We start from the raw sequence: 23,927 nt of genomic DNA on the forward strand, positions 1-23,927 counted from the left end.
GTTCAGCAAGACTAAGCCGTGAGATGTGGAGCTGGTAGGTAGATCGGACGGTGATGCGGAGGCAAGCGAGGAGCGACCGTCGGATGAATGGATACAACGAAACGAACGGTACTTGATGGAGTTAGGTACTGTAGTGTAAGGCGGAGATATCAAACTTCGATGAACAGCAAGGGAGCAACCGTTGGATTCAACTACCATCTAATCTGAAGGCTTGGAATTTCAGCGCTGTGGTGCTTGGCAGAGACTTCAGATTTTGATGCTCTATGAAGGAGCGACCGTCGGATGCTTCTGAGAACTGATCTGATGGCTGAGAACGGAGGCGTTTTTGTGTGTAGAAAATGAGGTTGTGCGCACCATTCTTCGCGGCTTCCTTGCGTGATTTCTCCCGGCTTTTCACTACTTTTCTGCTCTTTTCGCTCCGCGACTCATCCGAACTTTATTTATTACCTAAAAATGCAAAATTAATTAATAAAAATATTTATTCTTGAAAACAATGAAAATACAGAATATGGGATAAAATGTAGAATTAATGCATAAAAGATGAGTTAAATGCCAACAAAAAGGGATAAATATATACAATATTTGGCACTCATCATCTATTCCACAACTAGAGATTTGAGAGGCTCTATTAGGTTCAACAAGGGACTTATTTTTAGGTTGACCCATTTCTAACGCTTCTAACCTTCTAGACAAAGCAGCAAACTTAGCATCAGACGCAAAACTCGTATCTACCACATTGGTGCTACTTCTATTGACCAAGAGTCTTTTAGGGGGTTCAACACAAGATTCCCACTATTGGTATTTTTCAGCGATAACTTCTAAGAAGGTAAAAGCATCATCAGCACTTTTACTAGTGAACTCACCAGCGCACATAGACTCAACCATGGCTTTGGTCGAATTGTCTAAACCATCATAAATAATTTGTACGAGTTTCATCTTATCAAATCCATGGTGAGGACACTGAGATAGGAGATCATTGAATCTCTCTAAAAATCTATAAAGAGACTCTCCCTCTTGTTGCACACTAGCACTAATTGTCTGCCTAACAGCTGCAGTTTTATGCTTAGGGTAGAATTTCATATAGAAAGCGGCAATAAGTTCCTGCCATGTTTCAATGGATTCAGATGGTAGGTTGTTCAGCCAGGTCTTGGCTTTATCTCTCAAGGAAAAGGGAAACATCTTAAGTTTCAAGACTTCATCAGTAAGGTCTTTTATTCTAATTGTCACACAAATTTCCTCAAAGTCCCTAATATGGAAATAAGGGTTCTCATCATCTTTTCCTAAGAATATAGGGATCATTTGGAGAATACTAGGTTTTATCTCGAAATTAGCCGTAGTAGCTGGCAATTTAATGCACGAAGCTCGGTTGGTCCTAGTTGGGAACATGTAATCTTTCAAAGTTTCCATCGCTGGCCCAACAGAAGTACTAGGGGTTATGAGATTTTCACGAAGAGACAGATTCTCAAAACTGAAGTTTCCAAAAACAGGGCTCTCAAAAGAACAATCTTCGAGCTCCCTGCTTAAATCAGAAGAACTACTAGGTTTTTCGCTAATCAATCGACCTAGAGTATTTCTTTTCCAAGCCCTATTAAAAAAATCGGGCATACACTAAAAAAAATCAAAAAGAAATAAAAATCCTAACAGGAAGGTTCTAGCAATCACACAGCAGGCTGACTCGACTTTACCACAGCAAACCTAGAGATTTCTAGCAAACAACAAGCATGATGGCTCACTTAGATTGTTTCTAGACCAGCTTCTATCTCTCGAAGGGGAATTCGTTACAATTTAAGCAAACCCCTCTAGAATCAATCCGAGTCAAAGTAAGTTGAATCGAGGCGAGGGAAGCTTAGTGGAGCTTTGATACCCAAGGCCTCACCGCAGTACAAGGCGGCGCAGTCACGCATTCAACTCACAGAAACCGTCATGAACTTCGAAGTATGCTAAAAGAATAACCAATATCCTTCGAAAATTTTTCCTAACAAGCTCGATACCCTATAGGTCTCTTTCTAATCAGATTTTAAAGCTTGGGTTCGCGTTAGGTTTTGTTCTCCTAAAGCGGGCAAGAAGGGAGCGGTGATGAAATCCGAACCCTTATCTTGTTTAAGCCAAGCCTTGCCCTTTACTAGGAAAATAAAGACAATCCAAATTCGTCCTCAATCAATGATCACCTTAAGGAATACAGTAACTCGCTTGCAGGAGATTCGCGGGTGTTTCGATTGGACTTACCTCCCGTACCAGACGGGCGATGAACCGTTGTCGTCGACTCGAGCCACGACTCCTATGCCGTGTGCGAACCCGAGGGGCCGAGACGATATAGTAATCGTCGTCCTTCCCTGCACACAGTTTATATAATAATTTTTTTTTTTAATAATAATACCCTTTCGTAGGGTTTAAAAAAAAAGTCCAATTGTTTAAAGTCCAAAGTCCAAAATAAATAAAAAAAAAATTACATTTTTCCTCACACACTCTAAAAAAATTACAAATTAAAAATTAAATCCTAAAATTGTCCTTTTTTTCTTCTCTTTTCGCTTTAAGATTTTTCCTCTCCAAGTCCTTAGTTTTCACTTTGAACCTGCAAAATAAAGACAAAAAGAAACGTAAAAAGGAACAAACAATTCTAAAAAAAATAATAAACCTAAAAAAAAAATCAATCTATATACAAGTCCGCGTCGGCGGCGCCATTTTGTTGTATTTTCAAATGTTGTTGTAGATAGTGGTGAAAACTGGGTTCTTTTCGAACTTGTGAAGGTAACTCTTTTTTTTTAAGATTTAAACAAATAAATAAATGAAGGAAATTAATAGTAATGTCAAGATTTTAGAAGGATTAAGGCTTAGGATTCACTACCACTTCAAGTTGATTGGTTATAAATAATATTTCAGAAATTATTATTAAGCTCTTTTTCTTATTAAATCACTTTTTAATTTAAAAGGTGTCCAAATATTAAGTTGTAATCCTTAAGCATGATTTATCAAAGAATTATTCTAAGCATAAAACATCAAACTGATTCACAACTAATTAAGAAAACCATTTTATCCTTTTTTTATATTTATCCAAGTGAATTAAATAAAGTAAATAATTAAAGAAATTATAAATAAAAATGTTACCAATCAAACATGAGTGAATAGATCCTCCATTGCCTCAATCACCAAGAATTTAGCCGCTCATCATGTTGGAAAACCTCTCAAAATATTTCATTGATGCTCAAAAGTGTTTTACAATGAAGAGAAAGACAAGAAATTGATGTAAAACAGAATTTTGCGACCCACAGAAGGCGTCCAGAGTCAACGACAGAGCTGAAGTGTTGTTGTCGTTGAAGAACTACGACCCACAACGGACAGTAGATGTTACTGTTGATAAACGACGATCTTGGAGAGTCTGTTCTTCACGTTCTTCCTCCTCGCAGCAGCAGCAGCAGCAGAACCAGAATCTCTGCAACTTGGATTTTCTTGCTCTGTAGTGCTCTAAACCTCTCCCAATTCTCTCTAAACATGCCTAGGATACCTCAGTAACTATTTATAACCCAACAGCACCGAAATATCTCGCCATAACTTCATGTAATCCTCCATTACTCGGCATTGATGAAGAAAATATTCTCGGATATATTTCTTCCAAATTTCGCTCTTCACGCGTCTGTTGGTTGTAAAACTTCCTAAGATAGAGCAACAATCAAAGACAAGATATTCTCTAACTAATTGGCCACGTAAATTCCAAGTTAGAATCAAACAGAATCGATATTATCTTCACTCCCTGTTTAGCTTTATCTTCATCCCACGGCTTTGCTGGCCCATTTTGCTCGATCCAATTCATTGTACCAAGCCTTTTAGGCTATATTAGGTCCATTCCAATCATTTCCAGCGATTGAATCTCGCTCAAAGCCCACACAAGATCGAACCCTAAACTGCCAGTGAAGTGTGCATGGCATAAGATTTTCCCGCCATTTTTTGAATCGTGAAGAAAGGGTGTCCCCCTAACCACTGTTGGGTGCGAATAGCAGCTTCCTTGGGGGTGACCTGGGGGTGCCCCTTAGTAATTAGGTTACCCCTTATCCAAAAGCGAGAGTCCGAATAACACTTGTCCTCCGGGTGCCAAAATCAACTTTTCGAGCCGAATTTTCCAAAAATGTTTATTTCCTAAAAATACATAAAAACACAATATTAGTACAAAAATAGAGTTCCAACAATACGGACATTGAGGACAAATTAGACACAAAAATGTGTCTATCACTCTTACCAACAAAACTCTGCGACAAGAGGAAGAGGTCGTGGAAGAGGTGGTAGAGGAAACAGAGGCCGAGGAAGGGGATGAAGGTTTAACTCACAAGATAGAACAACAAGTCAGAATGATCAAAACCAAGGGAAAGAAAAGAAGGATAGATCAAACATTATTTGTTACAGATGTGATAAACCAGGACACTTCTCCTCTGTATGCCCTGAAAGAATACAAAAGATGGAAGAAACAAACAAGAATGAAACAAGGGAAGCAAATACAACTCTTTTCATGCACGAAGCTGTATTCTTAAACGAAGGGAAACTAATACCAAAGAACTACGAATCAAAGGATGGAGAAGAAGGAATCTGGTATTTAGATAATAGAGCCAGCAATCACATGACTGGTAATAGACACTACTTTTCTGAACTTAATGAGAAAATCAAAGGACAAGTGAAGTTTGGGGATGGATCTTCTGTAGAAATTGAAGGGAAAGGATCAATTCTATTTCAGAGCAAGACCGGAGAACAGAAGCTTGTCACAAACATCTACTTCATCCCAAACTTACAAAGCAACATTCTAAGTTTAGGACAAGCTACAGAAGTTGGATGTGATGTTAGAATGCGACAAGATTATCTAACAGTTCATGACCCAAGTGGAAGACTTTTAGTTAGAGTCTCACGCTCACAGAATAGACTCTACAAGATAACTCTCATGATTGGAAGGCCATTGTGTCTGAATATGAGACTGGAAGATCAGACATGGAAGTGGCACGCAAGGCTAGGACACATAAGCTTTAGAACTTTAAAGGCAATGTCTCAAAACAAGATGGTTCGAGGACTACCACAGATAAATGATGAAGCAAAAATCTGTGAATCATGTTTAGTTGGGAAACAAACTCGTCAAGGTTTCCCAAAAGCAACAACATTCAGAGCCTCAAAGCCATTAAAGCTTCTTCATGCTGATTTATGTGGTCCTATTACATCACAAACCCTTGCAAATAACAAATACATATTTGTTATTATAGATGACTTCTCAAGATATATGTGGTCTATTCTTATGAAAGAAAAGAGTGAAGCATTTGACAGATTCAAAGCTTTCAGAAATCTGATAGAAAAAGAGTTAAAAGAGGAGGTCAAAATGCTTAGAACTGATAGAGGAGGAGAGTTCACTTCCATAGAGTTCAACAAGTTCTGTGAGTCAAATGGAATCAAAAGGCAACTCACAGCACCATATACACCACAACAAAACGGAGTGGTGGAGAGGAGAAACATGACTCTAATGGAGATGACAAGAAGCTCTTTAAAGGCTATGCAGGTACCTAATTATCTATGGGGAGAAGTTGTACGACACTCCACATACCTAATAAACAAGATACCTACGAAAGCTCTGAAAGACATGACTCCATATGAAAGTTTGCGAAAGAGAAAACCAAACATAGATCATTTAAGAGTGTTTGGTTGCAAAGCATACGCAAAAGTTGATTCTGCAACTCTTAAGAAACCGGATGATCGATCTCAGACTCTTGTGAATCTAGGAATTGAGCCTGGATCCAAAGCTTACAGATTATTCAATCCAATAACGAAAAGAGTGATAGTGAGTCGAGATGTGTTATTCGATGAAAAAGCAAACTGGAACTGGAAAGAAACTAATGATGGACCAAGTAGGGATCTAGGAATGTTTCACATGAGATGGGGTCAAGTAATTGATGAAGGCGAAGGACCCATAATCATCAATACCAATGGAAACAATGATGTTAATCAAGAAGAAGAAGAGAATAATGAAAACACTGAGAATAACGAAGAAGTAGTAGTAGAAGAAGAAGAAGAAGAAGAAGAGATCGATGAAATAACTCAACCCATTCCACTGCGAAAATCAATAAGACAGATATAAAAGCCACAATACCTGGAGGATTATGTTCTTCAAGCTGCAGAAGAATGTGAGATTATGCTACTTTCTGTTAATGATGAACCAAGGAATTTTGAGGAAGCAAAGGTCTCGACTAAATGGACACAAGCATGTACAGAAGAAATTATTTCAATCAACAGAAACAAGACTTGATTTCGAGTTGATAAGCCAGGTGGGGTAAAAGTGATTGGTCTTAAGTGGATCTTCAAAATAAAACGGAATTCTGATGGTACTGTCAACAAATATAAGGCAAGACTTGTAGCTAAGGGATACGTTCAAGAATCATGCATAGACTTTGATGAAGTTTTCGCACCAGTTGCTAGACTAAAGACAATTCGTCTCTTAATAGCAGAAGCAGCATCAAACTCATGGGAAATTCACCACTTAGACGTTAAGACAACATTCTTACATGGTGAATTGCGAGAAGATGTGTATGTTGAACAACCAGAAGGTTTTGAAGTAAAAGGACAAGAGCATAAGGTTTATAAGTTATCAAAAGATCTATATGGTCTAAGACAAGCTCCTCGAGCCTGGAATACAAAGTTAAATCAAATCTTAAGAGAAATCAGATTTGTTAAGTGCTCTAAAGAAACATCAGTATACAGAAGAGAAGAAAAGGGAACGCTTCTTGTGATTGCAGTCTATGTAGATGATCTATTTTGACTGGCAACTCCCTTAAGGTGATCAATGAGTTCAAGAGAGAAATGTCATCAAAATTTGAGATGTCAGACCTCGGAAAACTCACTTATTACCTTGGCATAGAAGTCCATCAAGGAGTAGATGGGATTCAGATTAAACAAGAAGCTTATGCAAGGAGAATTCTGAAAGAAGCAGGACTTGAAACTTGTAATCCAACTAAGATACCAATGGAGTTTGGACTTAAAGTTTCAAAGGCACAAGAAGAAGCTGAGATTGATCCAACGAGTTATAGAAGAAATGTTGGATGCCTTAGATACTTGTTACACACAAGAACAGACTTGGCTTTCTCTGTGGGAGTAGCAAGCCGTTATATACAGAGTCCACGCAAGTCTCATGGTGATGTAATAAAGCAGATATTCAGATATCTAAGAGGAACAATCAGCTATGGATTGAAGTATGGTCGAGGAGGATCAAAAGGAATTGTTGGGTATAGTGACAGTAGTCATAATATTGACCAAGATGATGGAAAAAGTACAACTGGTCATATATTTTATCTAGGAGAAGCACCTATTACATGGTGTTCACATAAGCAAGACATTGTAGCCCTCTCATCCTGTGAAGCTGAGTTTATGGCTGCAACAGAAGCAGCTAAACAATCAATATGACTTCAAGAACTGTTGGGTGAAATCAAAGGAAGAGAACCTGAAAAAATTCTCATCAAGATTGATAATAAATCTGCAATTGCACTCACTAAAAATCCAGTGTTTCATGGGAAGACGAAACACATTCACAAAAGGTATCATTTCATATGAGAATGTATCGAGAAGGAGATCATCAACGTTGAACACATACCAGGAACTGAGCAGAAAGCAGATATATTGACAAAGGCATTAGCTCGGATCAAGTTTGAAGAAATGAGACAATTGATTGGAGTACAAGATATGTCACGGGTAAGGTTGAAGCTTAACGGGGAGAATGTTGGTTAAACTTCAACATAGAAGTCACTAACAAGCTGGTTAGGACAAGATTAGGAAATTGATGTAATCCTAAGGGAATTAGAAGTCATCTAGTTCTAAGAAAAGGAAAGACATGTAATAAGGTAATAGAAATAGGAAAAGGAATTCATAGTTCTATATATATATGATCACCAAAGTTGTGGTTGATCATATGAGCAAGATTAGAGCTTGTGTTTAGTTTTGAGAGATTTTCTAAACATTAATAAAGAGAGTTGTCTTTATATAAGCTAAATTTCATCTTGCAGTTGCCATTAGTCTCAAGTATGAACGTTTAACAAAAAATGTGTCATTTTTGTGGTCTTCTTGGACATTGTATGGATCACTGTCCTAGATACTGTGAACTACAACAAAACAAAAATCTACCGGCGGATCTAAAATCTCAGGTGGAGAATATGCTCATTCCAAAGTTCACAGAGAACATTTAGGCCAAGTTCAAGCCAACATTTCAGCAGAATTGGGTTCTCAAGCGAAGGGCTGGGTTAACAGCGGCAGTCGATAGGTTCATGCAATCATCTTCTCCAATCCAAACTTTACTTGTCTCTAATAATCTGACTCTAGCTATTCCATCAGTTACAAAACATGCTCCCTCCATAATTAAGGCTAATAATAACTCAAGAAATCAATTAAGAAATGAAAGTATGTCAGCACCAAGTCTCCAATTCAATGAAGCTTCAGTTACAAATGTTTTAATGAGCATATCCACTACAATAATGAACCAGTCTCAATTGCGAATTAATGAGAGGCCCTCTAGTTTAATTCTTCATCAAGCTTCTATCTCTAAGGTTCTAAGCTTCCTAAACACCAAGGAAACCCCAGGCAGTGCTCAACCTCCTCTTAAGTTGGATAGTAATCTAAAACGCACCTACAAAGGACGCGAGAAGAATGTTGGTTCTTCTACTGCAATCAGTTCTCTCAAAATGCTAACTTCCAAGCGTCATATGGAAGTTGAAATAGTAGATACTCAGACTACTAAACGTCCTTGCCTAGACAAGAATTCTCCTAACATGGCAGATAAGTGGGTGGTGGCGGATGACCCAGAAAAGCCGCAAGGTCGATGTTAGTCTTCTCATGGAACTGTCGAGGGTTGAGAAATAACTCGACAGTTCTGGATCTAAAATCATTTCTCCGTTCTACCAATCCATCGATCGTGTTCTTAAGTGAAACAAAAGCTACTTCTGCTGCTTCTAGTTATCAAATTATTACTTTAGGTTTCAATAATTATGTTTTTGTTGGGTCATCTGGCTATAAAGGACTTGGTGGAGGATTATGGTGCTTTGGAATGATGATGTATGTGCCAATATAGTGACTAAAACTAAAATCATCATTCACCTTAGCATCTCAGAGCAGACTTGTGTTGATCCCTGGTCATTGCTATGTGTTTATGGTCAGCCAAATCCTGCAGAACACCGTCAGTTTCGCGAAGACATCATCAAGTTTGGTGATACTCATTCTGAACCTTGGTGCTGCATCGGTGACTTCAATGCTATTTATGACTTCTCTGAGAAAGAAGGTGAACGTCCTTTTGAAAGTACAAATATGGATGGTTTCAGGGAAACGATCTCAATATCTGGCCTCTTTGATCTTGGCTACGCTGGCCCGGCTTACACATGGACCAACAATCAAGGTGCTGATAGTCAGATAAGGCAAATGTTGGATCGTGTGCTCGCTTCTCCAGATTGGTGTCTTAAATTTCAGAATGGTGTTGTAAATCACTTGCCAAGATTTGGCAGTGCCCATTCTCCTATAATATTAAATACAATGAGAACTTTGCAGTATTACAAACCGTCCTTTAAATTTGAAGCTCACTATCTTAAACACCATCAGTTCATTCCCTTCATCAAGCAGAGATGACAATCTTCAACTGGAGATTTTCAGAATATGTTATCTGAATTATCCCTGGAGATTAAAAAATAGTGTTCAAGAAATATTGGTAACATGGATAAGAAAATTGCTGATCTTAAAAGGGAGTTTCTAGTTATCCAAAGCTCCCATATTTCAAGCTCTAATAATTTTAGAGAAAAAAGATATTCAAAATGAGATTGAGCTATGTCTAGCAATGCAAGCTTTGTACTGGAGATCTCGCTACAAGCAAGAGGAGGTGAATGATGGTGACAAGAACATGAGATTTTTTAACCAATCAGTAATTGACCGAAGATGAAGAAACAAAATTACCGCAATTCAGCTAGAAGACTCTTCATGGACCACTGACCAGACAAATATTTCACAACAATTTGTGAAATATTTCAGTAATATGTTCACAGCTGATCCGCAAACTCCAGCAGATTACTCCTTTCTTAATTCCCTTCATGCTATATCTCCTGAAATTTGTGCTTCCTTGAACCATATACCAGGCAAAGATGAAATCTTCTCTGTTATTAAGTCAATGGGTTCCTACAAGGCTCCAGGACCAGACGGGTACTCGGCTCTTTTTTACAAAAAGAGATGGACTTTCATTGGTGATGAGGTAAGTTCTTTTATTCAAAATATTTTCTCTACTGCTTGTCTACCAGATAACCTTAATCATACGAACAGTGCTTTGATTAAACATCCCTCAACTCCGATGGATTACAGACCTATATCTTTGTGCAATGTTCTTTATAAGGTGGTACCTAAAATCATCACCAATAGATTGAGATTTTTCGTGAAGGATATGATATCGTGGACGCAAAATGCTTTTGTTTCAGGTAGACATATCATCGATAATATTTTGATTACCCAAGAAATCTTCCATTCAATGCAGACAACCACAATCCAATCGGGGGTTTTTGCTTTGAAGATTAAAATGTCCAAAGCATATGACAGAGTGAGTTGGGGTTTCCTTGATCAAATATTAAATGGCTTTGGTATCTCTGGAAATATCCATAAGCTAATAGTGAATTTTGTTTGCAGTACCTCTTTGTCACTTCTTATTAATGGTTGTCTACAAGGCTATTTTCGTGGAGAAAGAGGCCTCCGTCAGGGGTGTCCTCTTTCTCCATATTTATTTATCATGTGTATGCAGGGTCTTGCTTGGCTTCTTAACAAGGTAGTAAATGAAGGACGTTTTGAGGGTTACAAAATAAACCTCGAGCTTCTTGCGTCACCCACCTAATGTTTGCCGATGACTTATTCTTTTTTGGGAGAGCCACAAATAGATGCAGGATATCAAAGATATGTTGAAGGAGTATGAAAACTGGTCGAGACAAAAAGTTAACTTCAGGAAATTCTCAATACACTTCAGCATCAAAATGAACCCGGATCAAAAAGTTGGATTTACTGGCATTCTTGGTGTGGAAATTATGAAGAAGACTGACAAGTATTTGGGATCCCATCTACTACAATCGAGGTATCTTTGTGCTTCATATGATTTCTTAATCCAGAAATTTTATGGAAACTAAATGGTTGGCTATCGAAATACCTTTCTCATGCTGCAAGAACTATTCTAATCCAGTCTACATTGGATTCCATCCCTATTATCACATGGGAATTCGCTTACTTCCGAGTTATGTTATTGCAAAAATAAAAAGAATTCAGTGTGCATTTTGGTGGGGTCACGAAGATTCAAAAAGACAACTGCATTTTTTAAATTGGGATTACTTCTATCGCCCGAAGAATGAAGGAGGCTTGGGAATAAGAAATATGGAAATGGTTAACAAGTACCTTGTGGCAAAGCTTGCATGGAGGTTCATTATGGAAAGAGACTCTGTCTGGGTAAGGTTATTAACTGCGAAGTGCCTAAAAGATTCTTCCTTTTGGGAATGCATGCAGCTTGCCGTCAACAACAACCAAAACTTGGGTTAATATTCTCAAAGTAAGATATTTGTTGAGTCGAGGTGCTTGCTGGAGTGTAGGCAATGATGAATTATTAACCCACTCTCAGATCCTTGGATTCCAAATCTCCCCCAATACAAGCCAGTCTCTGCTACTAATCACTCAAACATCTCTAAGGTCAAAGACCTTATTAATGAGGACAACAAGACTTGGAATGTTGATATGTTAAGAAACTCCTTTTCAGAACTTGAAGTTGAAGCCATTACGACCATACATATACCACAAAGCCACTGTGATGATCGTTTGATCTGGACCTTTACCCCCACTGATATATTTACTTCGAAATCTGTTTATAATCTTCTTCAGTCTGATATCGGCTCGCCTTCTTCTTTAGCAAACAATCTACCATGGAAGTCTTTCTGGAAAACAAAGGGATTAAGTCCAAGGATTTTACACTTCATATGGAGATTAGTGAGGGGATCATTAGCACTCAAGGTTAATATTGCTCGATTCGTCAGGGAAGTAGACACAACTTTCCCTCTTTGCAAAACTTCTATGGAATCAGCCATACATCTCTTTTATGAGTGTGATTTTGCAAGAATAGTATGGATACAAGCCATCTGGGATTCCATCCAAGACCCAACACTACTACAGTTATTGAAATCATTAGTGAATGGTTCAACTTTGATCCTAATGGATTTGATTTGAGGTTGGCTTGCCATATTTTATGGAAGATTTGGAAGACTAGAAATGAATGCATCATCAAGAAAATAAGTCCTAATCCATCATCAGTTAATTTTTGTGCTTACAAATTGGCTCAAAGCTATGAGAACCCAAAAGATTTGGAGGAACTAATGAAAATCAGTTCTATTAAGAATGATGAAGGTTGCAACACCCATTGGAGTAAGCCTTCTCCAGGATATTACACGATCAATGTTGATGGAGCTTTTCTTGACTCAACCTATGAGAGCGCTTGGGAGGACGTAGCCAGAGATAAACTTGGCCACTACCAAGGGTGCATGAGCTGTTTTGGACATTCATTTTCCCCTCTTGAAGCTGAAATAAAGGGGTTTCTTTTAGGCTTAAAACTGGCTAAAGAATTGGGCTATCAAAAAGTCATTTTGGAAGGAGATTGCTTGACTGCGGTTCATCTAATTAAAGGTGACATTAACTGCTTCCCAAGGAAGATTCGAGGCCTACTACATGATATTCAAAATCAGCTATCTAATTTTGAAAATGTTAATGTCATTTAGAGCATCCGACACACAAATGAAGCTGCCCATGAATTAGAAAAGTTATCTTTGTCTAACATAACTTCTAATGCATGGACTACAGAGGTCCCAAATTGTATAACCAGTGTTTTGCGCTCGAACATCATTTTAAGTTAATTTATTCTCCTTTCTTCAAAAAAAAAAAATGGTTTAGAAACTCCCAATTGACTTTGTCGAAAGCTTTCGACATGTCTATGGTAATCCCTATCCCCCATTCTTAGTCTTCATATTTTTTAATGAGTGGATGACTTCATGTGTTACAACTATGTTGTCGGTAATCTGTCTGGAGGAGATGAAGGCAGAATGATAAGGTGATATCATTCTTTCTAGATGTTTTTAATTTTATTTGTCATCAGTTCATATTAAATTTTATATGGGGTGTTGCTTAATCCTATTGGTGTGAAATTGTATGGCATACCAATTGCACCACTATGGGAAAACTACTGGGGGATCGAGTTTATAACGAGCGTTATTATCCAGAACGCTGGCGATATTATGAGTATCGCTGGCTTCATACATCCCATCGCGAGATATAAATAGTATTCCTGGCGATATTAAGATTATCGACCAGTAGATATTTTGCAACGGCTATTTCACTCCTACTGGTTCCTATATATACGCCCTTGTCTTTCTCCAAGTTACTCACACCTACTTCTATCTATATTTCACCAATTTCTCTCTCTCTCTATTCTCATTTTAAATTTCATAATTATCAATGGAGAGATCCAATGAAGAGAGGAATGTTATTATGAATCGGTTTAGATTACAGCAAGAAATGCACCGAAAGGAGGTTGCAACAACTTGATGATGAGGAAGTTGAAGATAATAAACTAATCGACACTTTGATGCTTTTACATATGGGCCAAATACCTAGAGTTCCAGAGCCACAAGAAGTATTCTCAAGAAGGTATATGTATCGAGGGAGGGAATTTTACCATCAGAAGCTGATGCATGATTATTTTCTTCCCAATTGTGTGTACTCTGATCAAAATTTTCAAGGTCGATTCCGTATGCCTCGTAATCCGGTGATAAATATTATTAAAGAGCTTTGTCGAGTAGAACCTCAATTTAATTATCAGTTTGATGCACTCAATATTAGAGGTCATAGTCCTGAACAAAATATTACTTCAGCTTTAAGGATTTTAGGTTATGGCATACCAGCGGATCATGCGGACGATGAGTACCTTCGTATAGGTAAAACAACTTCTTTCACTTACCTTTCATTATTTTGTGAAGTAATGATTAATCATTTTGGTCCAACACATTTACGAAAACCATCCAAGGAAGATGTTAGACAAATATTGGGGAAGAATGAGGAAAGGGGATTTCCAGGAATGCTAGGTAGTCTTGACTGTATGCATTGGGTATGGAAAGGATTCCCCGTTTATTGGGACGGTCAACATAAGGGTCATTATCCTAAACCAACCGTTATCCTTGAAGCTTTTGCTTCTTATGATTGTTGGATATGCCATGCTTTTTTTGGTCTTCCGGGTACACAAAATGATATTAATGTTTCGCACAAGTCGCCTCTGTTTGAAGATCAGAAGTATGTAATTTTTTCCCAAGTCCATTTCATGATCAACGACCATCAATACACTCATCGGTATTATCTTTCGAATGGTATCCACCAAAAATGGTCCACCTTGGTTCAATGCTACCGTCAGCCTCCTGCCGGTGCGTTGGGGCGTTCATACCGGTATTTTAACACCGCCCAAATGGCAGTGAGGAAGGATGTGGAACGCGCTTTTGGAATTTTGAAGAGGAAGTTCGCTACCATTTATGGCCCATATCGTGGGTTGAGTGCTCGTGAAATGCACAAGACTATGCTCACTTGCATAATTCTTGATAACATGGTCATTCAGGAAACCGTCGTGATTCATAGTGGATTAACTATGAAGATGAAGATTTGAGGCCAGAGATTCAACCACAAAGAGGGTCCCTGCAAGGAATTATGCTCAAATGACTAATTACATTCAGGACCAGAATTTGTACGACAGTTCAAGAGATGATCTGAGAGTGAATCTTTGGGCAGAGCATGGAAGATAAGTTATGTATTTTAAGTTATATTTAAGTTATTTTGGTTTAATTTTTATGTATTTTGGTTTAATTATTAAGTTATGTTGGTGTAAGTTATGTATTTGGTTTAATTATATTTATGTATTTTTGTTTAATTACTAAGTTATGCATTTTAAGTTATGTTGGTTTAAGTTATGTTCTTTGGTTTAATTATATTCATGTATTTTGGTTTAAGTTAATATGCAAAACTTATTTAATTGGACTGCGACAACATTTCAAATTAATCAACTTTTCATTTCAAACTAAATATTAAGTAGAATGAAACAACAACATATCAAATTAAAATGCAATACTTCAAATTAAAACTTAAATTAATACATCAATCATCTAGAGGAACTACTACATCGAACTCATCATCGGACTCATCCTCGTCATCATCATGGTTGTTAGCAAATCCAGCTTGTTGTTCAATCTGTGCTTGAATCCTGTCAAATTCGATTTTCCCCACATTTTCTTGTTGGGCGTTCATAATTGAAGTGTTATCTTGAAGAATGTTATGCTTGTCATAGTCAAACCCAAATTTTTCTTGAGAAAGACGACTTTTTTTACTCTCCTTGTTTTGAAACTTCCTATCAACTGCTCTTTGCTTCTCGACGGTTTTATGATGTTCCATAAACTCTGTCATGTTAAATCCACCGGAATTTTCTCCTTCTTGGGCTAATTTTCTAGCCAGTCTTGCATTGTTCCTCCCTCGAAGTTTTCTCTTACCACCATCATCATTGAGAATTAAGTTCGCATTTGGGTTTCTCGAGGTATCTGGTGAAGAATTTGATGGACCTGGTGAAAATGGTGAAGAATTTGGTGTTGAGGGAGAAAAATTATATGGTGACATTTCAGGTACTTGTTGATTACCTACTAGCACATCTGGATTATATTTGTTAAATACCTTTAAAATATGATAACAACTTTCGAAAGCTAACTGTTTGCCATGTTTTCGCTGCCAATCCGTACGAACCTTTCTTTCAACATCAACATCCACAAGACCACTCTCCCGGCCTCTCTTGGCTTGCATTATCAATCCAATATAAGCGGTTACTTCCCTGTTGATTACAATTAAGTGTTCTGCCAACTCTTTTGCATCATGAGAATTGATGTTCATGGTTTCTTCTTCATATTTACGAAATATATTTTCCCACCATCGATACAATCTTGGGTAAAAAAAAAAAACATAATTATGACAAATGCATTCATCTTCTATCATGGTGTATTTTCCACCCTGGACTTTGACCTTTTACCTTTATCGTTGCCTTGGCTTTGAGATTATGAATCCATATTACAAGAAATTAAGAATTGTAGAGAAGGTGTGATTGTTTTAGATTTGAAGAAGATTGAGAGATTGAGAAATTCTAGAAAGATTTTAGAAATTCTGGTGTGAGTTGAAATGAGTTCGAAATTGGGTATTTATAGAGGGGAAGAATTGAAGCCGTCGGATGAGGAACTGATAAGCGATGATCAGATCAGCGAGCGGTGTACTGACTAACGTTGGCGCTGGAATGACCAGCGAGCGAGATTATGACCATTCGATAGACACTTTATCGCTCGCTGGAAACTGCATCGTGTATGTTATATGTTATAATTGACATATAGGCATATGAGTTTGGCAGTTTGGCATACCTATAGTGAGTGCATATATGACAAAATCTGATGTTTGCCATATGCATAGGAATAGGCCTTAGGATGTTTTATTTTTGGTATAAGAAAAAGAGATATTTTGTAAAAGGGTCCTAAGTTCATTGCCTAATTAGGATCTGGGTCGTAAAACATGTGGTTGATGCATTATGATCGTAGACTAACCAATGACCGTTAACCAACTGTTAGCTGACTTTGTTTTTTTTGCTTAATACCCTGACCTTTAATTGACCAGCGTTGACAATTAGAGTTTGTTAAAATTGATAGTTGTCTCGTCTTTTTCCATCTTCTTCCGCTTCTAACGAGGAATTCTAGTTTTTCCTACCATCTAATAAAATTCTTTACCGTCAGCATCCATTTCTACTAACACCACAGCAACTCCACCAGAATCAAAAGAATGTTTGATACCTGTAAAGAAATAAAAATTACAGCTTCCAAGTATTAACAATTTTTCGAAAAAGAAAACTCCTTATTAACACCATCAGTATGACCAGTTCTTTTGGCATATGCATGTACTCAAATATGATTTAAGATTAACTATTTTGACAGATATGATATGACATCTGTTGATCAGATTAGTTTGATTAATATTTGAAGTTGGAATTAAGTCTTACAATCTTTCCCCAAGATCGCACTTCTTATAACGCTTAACTATCGTTGCATTCAAGCTAAAACAGAGTACCTATTTTCCTATATATGAACCATTGATTTATTCTCAGAAAAAAAAACTCAAGACCAAATTTGATCAGAACTTATCCCAAAACCATAACCTAAATTCAAAATCAAATTGAACTTAATCCTAAAATCCATTTGCTACACAGAAACCCCTAAAAGCAATTAAATGATCAAGTCAAAAACTTAAAAAACTAAGAATTCTAGATTATGAAAAGTTAATGGTGTGAGCACTTCAACGGATCTTTCATTAATTTTGCTGTGTGTTTATGTTTTATAAATACAGATATTGTGTCGTTAAATTTACTGTATAAAAACTAAGTTGACGAAGTTTGGATAGTTTGAGATTTGAATTCAAATAACGGCCAATTAGTTATTGGGTCCGGTAGGGTGGAATCAGGTTATCTTTTAAAACAGAGCAAGGATAAAGTTTCAAATATCATTTTAATAAGGGTCTTTTTGTAAGAACTAAAGATGGTCAAAATGGTCTTGGGTGAGCCAACGACCCAGAGACATCAACTACCTGTTTTACGACCCAGACCCTAATTAGGTATTAAAATTACGATCCATTTACAAAATAACTCTAAAAAAGATGAAAGTTTCATTTAGTTCTGGGTTGATTGTCTTAGTTTTGAAAATTTCTTGAATTCAAGTTACAATTTGAGATCCTATTAGCTCCCAGTTATGTTTAAAAAAACCAACTGGGAACCCATCTGGTCCTGATGGTTTGTTACCTTACATGTTTTTGACCACGTTCCATATTTCAGGCTCACTAGGGAGGGCCATAAGTCTGTATTGTCTTTTTCAGTTGTTATATTTGGGACGAGATTCAGAATCTCATTGTCAGTCGTGTGGGGAGGGGGGCACAGTAAATAAATCAGCAAAATGGTTTCTTATGAGCCCACTCATTTCAGATTTATCTGAGACAACCTGGCTATTTAGATCTGTCAAACAGTCTATTTTATTACGTTTTCTTCTTTTTAGAGTTTTGATGTGAAAATACTTAGTATTACGTTCATCTAAATTAACTTTATTATCCCTTGATAATTGTTTTGCTATTGATTCTTGAATATCGTATAAATTTTCCAGTTCTAGAGTTTTTTTCTTATGTTTTCATGTGTGAAAGGATTATTTGTGTGTACCGCGTTAAGGTTCTCTATTTGTTTCAAGACTTTCCTGATTTTCCGGTCAAGCGCTCCAAAAACGATCTTCTTCCAGTCAATTAGGTTAAAGTAGCCGGCAACTTAATATTAAGAGTACGAGGAAACCTCTCTTTTTTTAGAAAAAAGGAAAAAAGATCCAACAAATTACATGGCCGAAATCAAATTTGACGTCGTACGATGAAGAGGGTTTTTCTTTATTATAGTATAAGATAAGATTTTTTTAGTTTTAATGTTTAAATTATATTATTGGATAAAGAGTATTACATTAACTAGTTGGAAGCCTGATAAGTTAAGCTCCAACAACGTAGTACTACATTAATTGAACATAACACGAGTCTCATGGGTAACCTAGCCAAAGGAGCCGAAGCAGATGGGGACTGAAATTGTGTTACAAGGGGACGAACAAACTCTACCTTCCATGTTAATTTTTTTTTATTTTTAATCGTTTCGAAATAACTAAAAATGATATGGAAAAGATGTAAGCATGAATAAAGTATTTCAATCTTGCGCAGTATGCGAAAGAAATGGTTTTATCTGATCAACCAGCACTTGATGCGTATCAGCCGACCGTCTAATGTGAGGTTAAAAGCTTTTCGATTTTCTTAAGTGAATTTTATGGTTTTAATGGTTGTACATGGTAAACGTCTTTCATCTGTATTCATACAAATTCCCTTCGGTTTCTGATATTTGTGTCCCAAAAATGTTGCTATGAACATTAGCTGCTGATGGGAAAGGTGAAACGCGAAAATTAGTATATCATATTGAAAGCAGAATACCAGTGTAATTATAACAAAACAGAATAGGAACATTAGGACATTATATGTTATACTACGAGTTGTGAGTGCGAGCCAGATCAGACCATAGAGAGCCAGATCAGACCATAGAAGAATCCGTTTTGGTCGATCAAGATACCTAGCTTGCCAAGCTGGCTCATCACTTTCATATACAAAACCACTCTTTTCATACAACCTTCTCCCTGGTTCATTCTCAAAAGCTACATGGACGTATAGATCAGTTATGCCTGAAAACAAAACACAAACAAATATGAATTCAAGATGGCCTTCAATCATGAATTTTCTGTGTAGATTGGGTCACACTAAAGATCCACATTCAAGTCTAATTAGATTTGTACCTGGCACTACAAAAAACAGACTTTGCTACTACCTTTATCACTACAACCAAAGAAATCAGTTTTGAGGCCTTCAAACTTCACAAGCTGGAATATAAACCGTAGAACAACAACAACGGAAAGACTTTTGAATGTTCAAGAGCAACTACAAAGATTTTGAAATTATACCTTCCTTCTTTACAACATCAACTAAATACATCTTTTCAGATTTTCAAACATCCCGTTTCTCGAAATCGCTAAACACAAGCATAACTTGCGAAACTGCTGCTGTTTTCATCGTAAATTAGTATACCCTAATGTCATGGAACCGTTTGGTCTTTCTATAGGCTTTATGTTTTCATCAGCGAATTCTTCAAACATATGACAATAACTATTCAACGTTTATATATAACTGAAAGAGATTGTTACCCCATTCTTGAGCAACTTTTTTTGACTTGGATACCAATAAATAACCGAGACCGTTTCTCTGCAGCTCCTTGGCTACACATACATTGCTCAAATATGCCCTTGAAACATCAGCACCACTGCCCTGTTAAAGTGCGCAAGGAAAGATCATTTAGAGAATGCCAGAACCGCAGGAGCTAAATTAAATAACATCTTAGTACCAGAAAGAGATGGTTAGAAGTTCCTCAAACAAATCACAATAATTTTAAGGTTGAATACTTAACCTACACATGGAATTAGCGTCTTTCTCATTAATTCTGACACATTTTTGCTCAACTTGAGTAGATCCAATACAAGTCTGGATGGTAGCTAGGGTTGACAAATAAAGAAATACCAATAACCATGCTCTAGCTCATATAAATAAAATTATGCTATGATGACTCCCTCCCTCCCTCGGTACCAAAAATGAACAATATGGAGTTCATTTGTTCAAGATATTTGAAAGATCTCTTTGACGAGATAACATCAAGGTAGTACAGAAGCAACTACTGTGCCTTTTTCTCAGGATTAAATATATAAAGGTCTTTCCTTGCATGCAGAATATATATGCCATTGACTGATACTATTCCAGAAAAAATGTAACTTTCATCATGTGCCTACTATAGTTATACGCCGCGGCTTCGCCGTGCGGCGCTTTACGCCCACGACAACATAGATAATGTGCGAAATAATATTGAGACCAATACCTGTGGCCTCTTCCCTGTTATTTCATCCGGAAGTCTCACGCACTGGTTTATGTCAAGAGTTCCAATGACTACTCGGTCTTCTCCATTAGCAGAATACTACAAAAGATAATCATTAAAAAACCAAGTTAAAACTTTTATTTCACCGACAAAAAACAAGTTAACAAAAAATGTGAAACATGAATGACTGTATTTTATTCAAATACTAGTATGTTCTTTGTATGGATATGTGTTTGACACAGAAGACATTTCTAATTTATTCTTAACCATATCTGTGCATTATGGGATTGAGTTTGCCATACCTTGCATGCTGAACATAGTTCATCCGAAGAGCTCGACATGCGTGACAATGGAAGAGTGACATTTACGCAACACACCCTTTTAAATCCTTCCGTTGTCCCGGCGATGCGTTCTTTGGACGCTTCAAATTCAAGCTTGGCCAAGTGCTTCTTGTGATCCTAATAGAACTTAACAAGAAATGCATACCTTCAGGACCAACAAAGATAAACTATACATTACTTTTTCCTATTGAATGAATTCCAAAGACTGCATTACATAAGAGTAAATCTTACAGAGTTATTACAAATACTACTTAAAATCATAAATAGTTTTAATTCATTCTAACTACGTCAGCCACAAGTGCAATGCACCAGTACATGAGTAGGCAGATTGACGAGGCATTGTTTAAGCCCAGAGACGTTGGTAAATGTATAAAATGGGACGTATTAACTAGGCACTCTATAAATCCAAAAATCACCATGATTAGATATTTTTACACTGTGTAAGTTCCACCCTACTTGCTCGCATGGTAAGCTGGCCTTAGATGTAGCGCCCTTCTGGATGCCCTAATTCTTGGAACGAAACCGTTTGGTGCAAATGCCATGATCCGAGGGTTATCAGGGCGCCAAGACGACGTGAGTAATTAGCGTGGAACTATTCATTTTCGATATTTTTACACGATGGAAGTTAAGCAGAGCTTGACAGGCTGGCGTGAAAACTATGTTATACATTTATGAGATAATCTCTAGCCTACCCGGTACTTGCTACTGGAAAAAGGCTTTGGTTTTGGTTTTTGTTTGGAAGTTAAGCCGAGCAACATAAGTTTCTGAAAAATAAAATTCAAAATAAGAGAAATATTTAAAAGCATTGAATATATGAATCCAATACTCACTTCGATACCAAAAGATTGCTTGAAATCATAGAAGGATCGAACTCGAAGGCAAGCAGAAGCCCAAATTTCATCTTCAGTAACAGCAACAGAAATATCTAAAGCAGAGGTATCTAAAGTAAGGGTTTTCTCACTTGTACAGAGTTGACTATAAATAAGGGATTGGAATTTGGTTTTAGAAAAGAGATGTACATTTGATTTGCTGATTCTAGGGTTTCTTAAATTAGGGAAAATTATTCCAGAATTACAGTGATTTTGTCTCGAAATTAAATTGGGAAGAAAAATCGATGAACAAGAAGAAGTTAGAATCGCCATTGAAGATTCTCAATTTCTTGTTCTATCCTTTACTTGGCTATTTAAAATATTCTCCTCCTCTGAAATTCCATATTTATAGACACGTATTTACCCAAACTACAACTTTCACTGTTTTTTTTTTTTTTTTGGCGGTAAAATTGCTGACGCGTACATTTTGCGTTTGGCAAAGGGACCTTGTTCCAGATAAAAAATCAGAGCTACCCAAATCTTATATTTCCCTAAAATGTGGGAGTGTCTGAGCATTTGGTGCAGACATTGCCTAATAAATTGCACTCCTTCCATTTGGTGGAGTTTTAACTAAACTCAAACTACAAAGTCTGACAGGATCTTAGGACTTAGTCGTGGGTTAATGGTGTGCAATTAATGCACTCATTTATTAATGTTTTACCGAGTAGTTTTTAGTAGGTAATTATTAGTCCTAGTTTTTAGGAGTTTACGAGTCATGGTTGTAATGTCTATTAACTAGGAGTTGGTTGTGCCATCGTGCAGAGTGGAGTTCAGCTGAACAAATTTTGTATATTGCAGCCTATATAAAGGCATCGATTACATTAATGAAATTGCCAAGTAAGTTTACACAATGTATTCTCTCTGTGTTTTCGTTTCAATCCTCTCTACTCTCTCTCTATGCCAAATCCTACATTTGGTATCAGAGCTAGGGTAGAGGGAGAGTTGTTAGAGTGAAAGGGAGGTAGAAAACTTGAGAGAAAAGAGTAAGAAAAATCAGGTGAGTTGTTTTAAGGATTTCGAAGTTTTTCTAAGTGTTTCTTGACAATGTAAAAGTGAAAGTAAATACTAGATCAGTGTTTTATGCTAGTATGTTCTTGTCATGGGTGATGATAGTAGCAACTATCAGTGATCTCAAGAGAGGTTTTCGTGCAGCCCATGACCATCCTTGATGATATGGAGTTCTTTCTTTTGAGATTCAAAGAGGATTGATATCTCATCAAAGGTGATGTTGCAGAGTCGCCAAATGAAGCTGCGTTGTGCTTTGATGTAGGAAGAAACCAAAGTCAGGATAACATCCATGGAAATATCTGAAGGTACTGTTGTTACGTACTGTGAAGGGTTTGGTTCAAATCTCATATTCAGTAATCCTTTATTTTCATTTATAACGTTCGTCACGTCCCTTGATGGTGTTGTTAGTAGAAGGTTTAGTTTTGTAATTAAACTTGTTATTTTTGTGGAGAAATCCTTGGTTTGCAAAAATCTGCTCATGGGTTTGTTTTAAAACCTGTTAATGAATGTTCAATTGCAAGAACACCGTACAGTAGAAACTATTTATAAAGTTTCTCGGAAGTGTTTGATGAAAAGTCCGAGAGAGAAAGGCTTGCATGTTTTCTGTTGTTGATTGTTATCCTATAGGCAGTCATTGCGTTTGATTGTTTGAAGTTTCTCCTCAAAGAAGTTCTGGTGTGACACATGCTTGGAAGATCGTTGGATGAAATTCCTACGGATATTAGGATGTTTGGTTTCAAGTAGTCACGGAACAAGCAGAAAGAAAGAGCCGCAACTCTTGCTTGTTGACGATGACAGTGGATATGGAGGTATCAAGGGATGGCCGGGAGTTTAGCAAATCCCTGTTGTGGAGTTAATACTCCATGGATAAAACCAGCTGGACGGTTAAGCATTCTACCAGATGCATCGTGGGACAGCTAAGTAAAAGTCCGTTGATATGGAGTTTGAGACTTCATTAATGAATCCTAACGTAAAGCAGTTGAGCAAGCCTGACAGTTGTGAGTGTTTTGAAATTTGTGGTTGGAGTTCTTTGCTTAGGGATTTAGAAGTGAGAAAACAAAGTTGTGGTTATGCATACGATGATGTTCAAATTAATTGGTGTGACCATATTCATGGGATTGT

General features: G+C 37.1%; 2 protein-coding genes across 2 annotated transcripts; one reads left to right on the forward strand and one right to left on the reverse strand.

Moving 5' to 3' along the window:
- Nucleotides 1-12,125: 12,125 nt before the first annotated feature.
- Nucleotides 12,126-12,773, forward strand: LOC113305630. The gene has a single exon (XM_026554645.1). It carries the CDS (start codon nt 12,126-12,128, stop codon nt 12,771-12,773), a length of 648 nt encoding a protein of 215 aa, XP_026410430.1.
- A 2,413-nt stretch (nt 12,774-15,186) lies between these two features.
- On the reverse strand, nt 15,187-22,103 carry LOC113305631. The gene is made up of 7 exons (XM_026554646.1): nt 21,759-22,103; nt 20,890-21,045; nt 20,591-20,686; nt 19,869-19,989; nt 18,966-19,352; nt 16,842-16,904; nt 15,187-15,350 (listed from the first exon to the last, which is right to left on the reverse strand). The coding sequence occupies exons 1-7, from the start codon at nt 22,068-22,070 to the stop codon at nt 15,187-15,189; spliced, it is 1,299 nt and encodes a 432-aa protein (XP_026410431.1). The 5' UTR covers nt 22,071-22,103.
- Nucleotides 22,104-23,927: the final 1,824 nt, after the last annotated feature.

This window comes from Papaver somniferum, chromosome 8, assembly GCF_003573695.1.
Source record: "Papaver somniferum cultivar HN1 chromosome 8, ASM357369v1, whole genome shotgun sequence".
In the NCBI taxonomy this organism is placed as follows: Eukaryota; Viridiplantae; Streptophyta; class Magnoliopsida; order Ranunculales; family Papaveraceae; genus Papaver; species Papaver somniferum.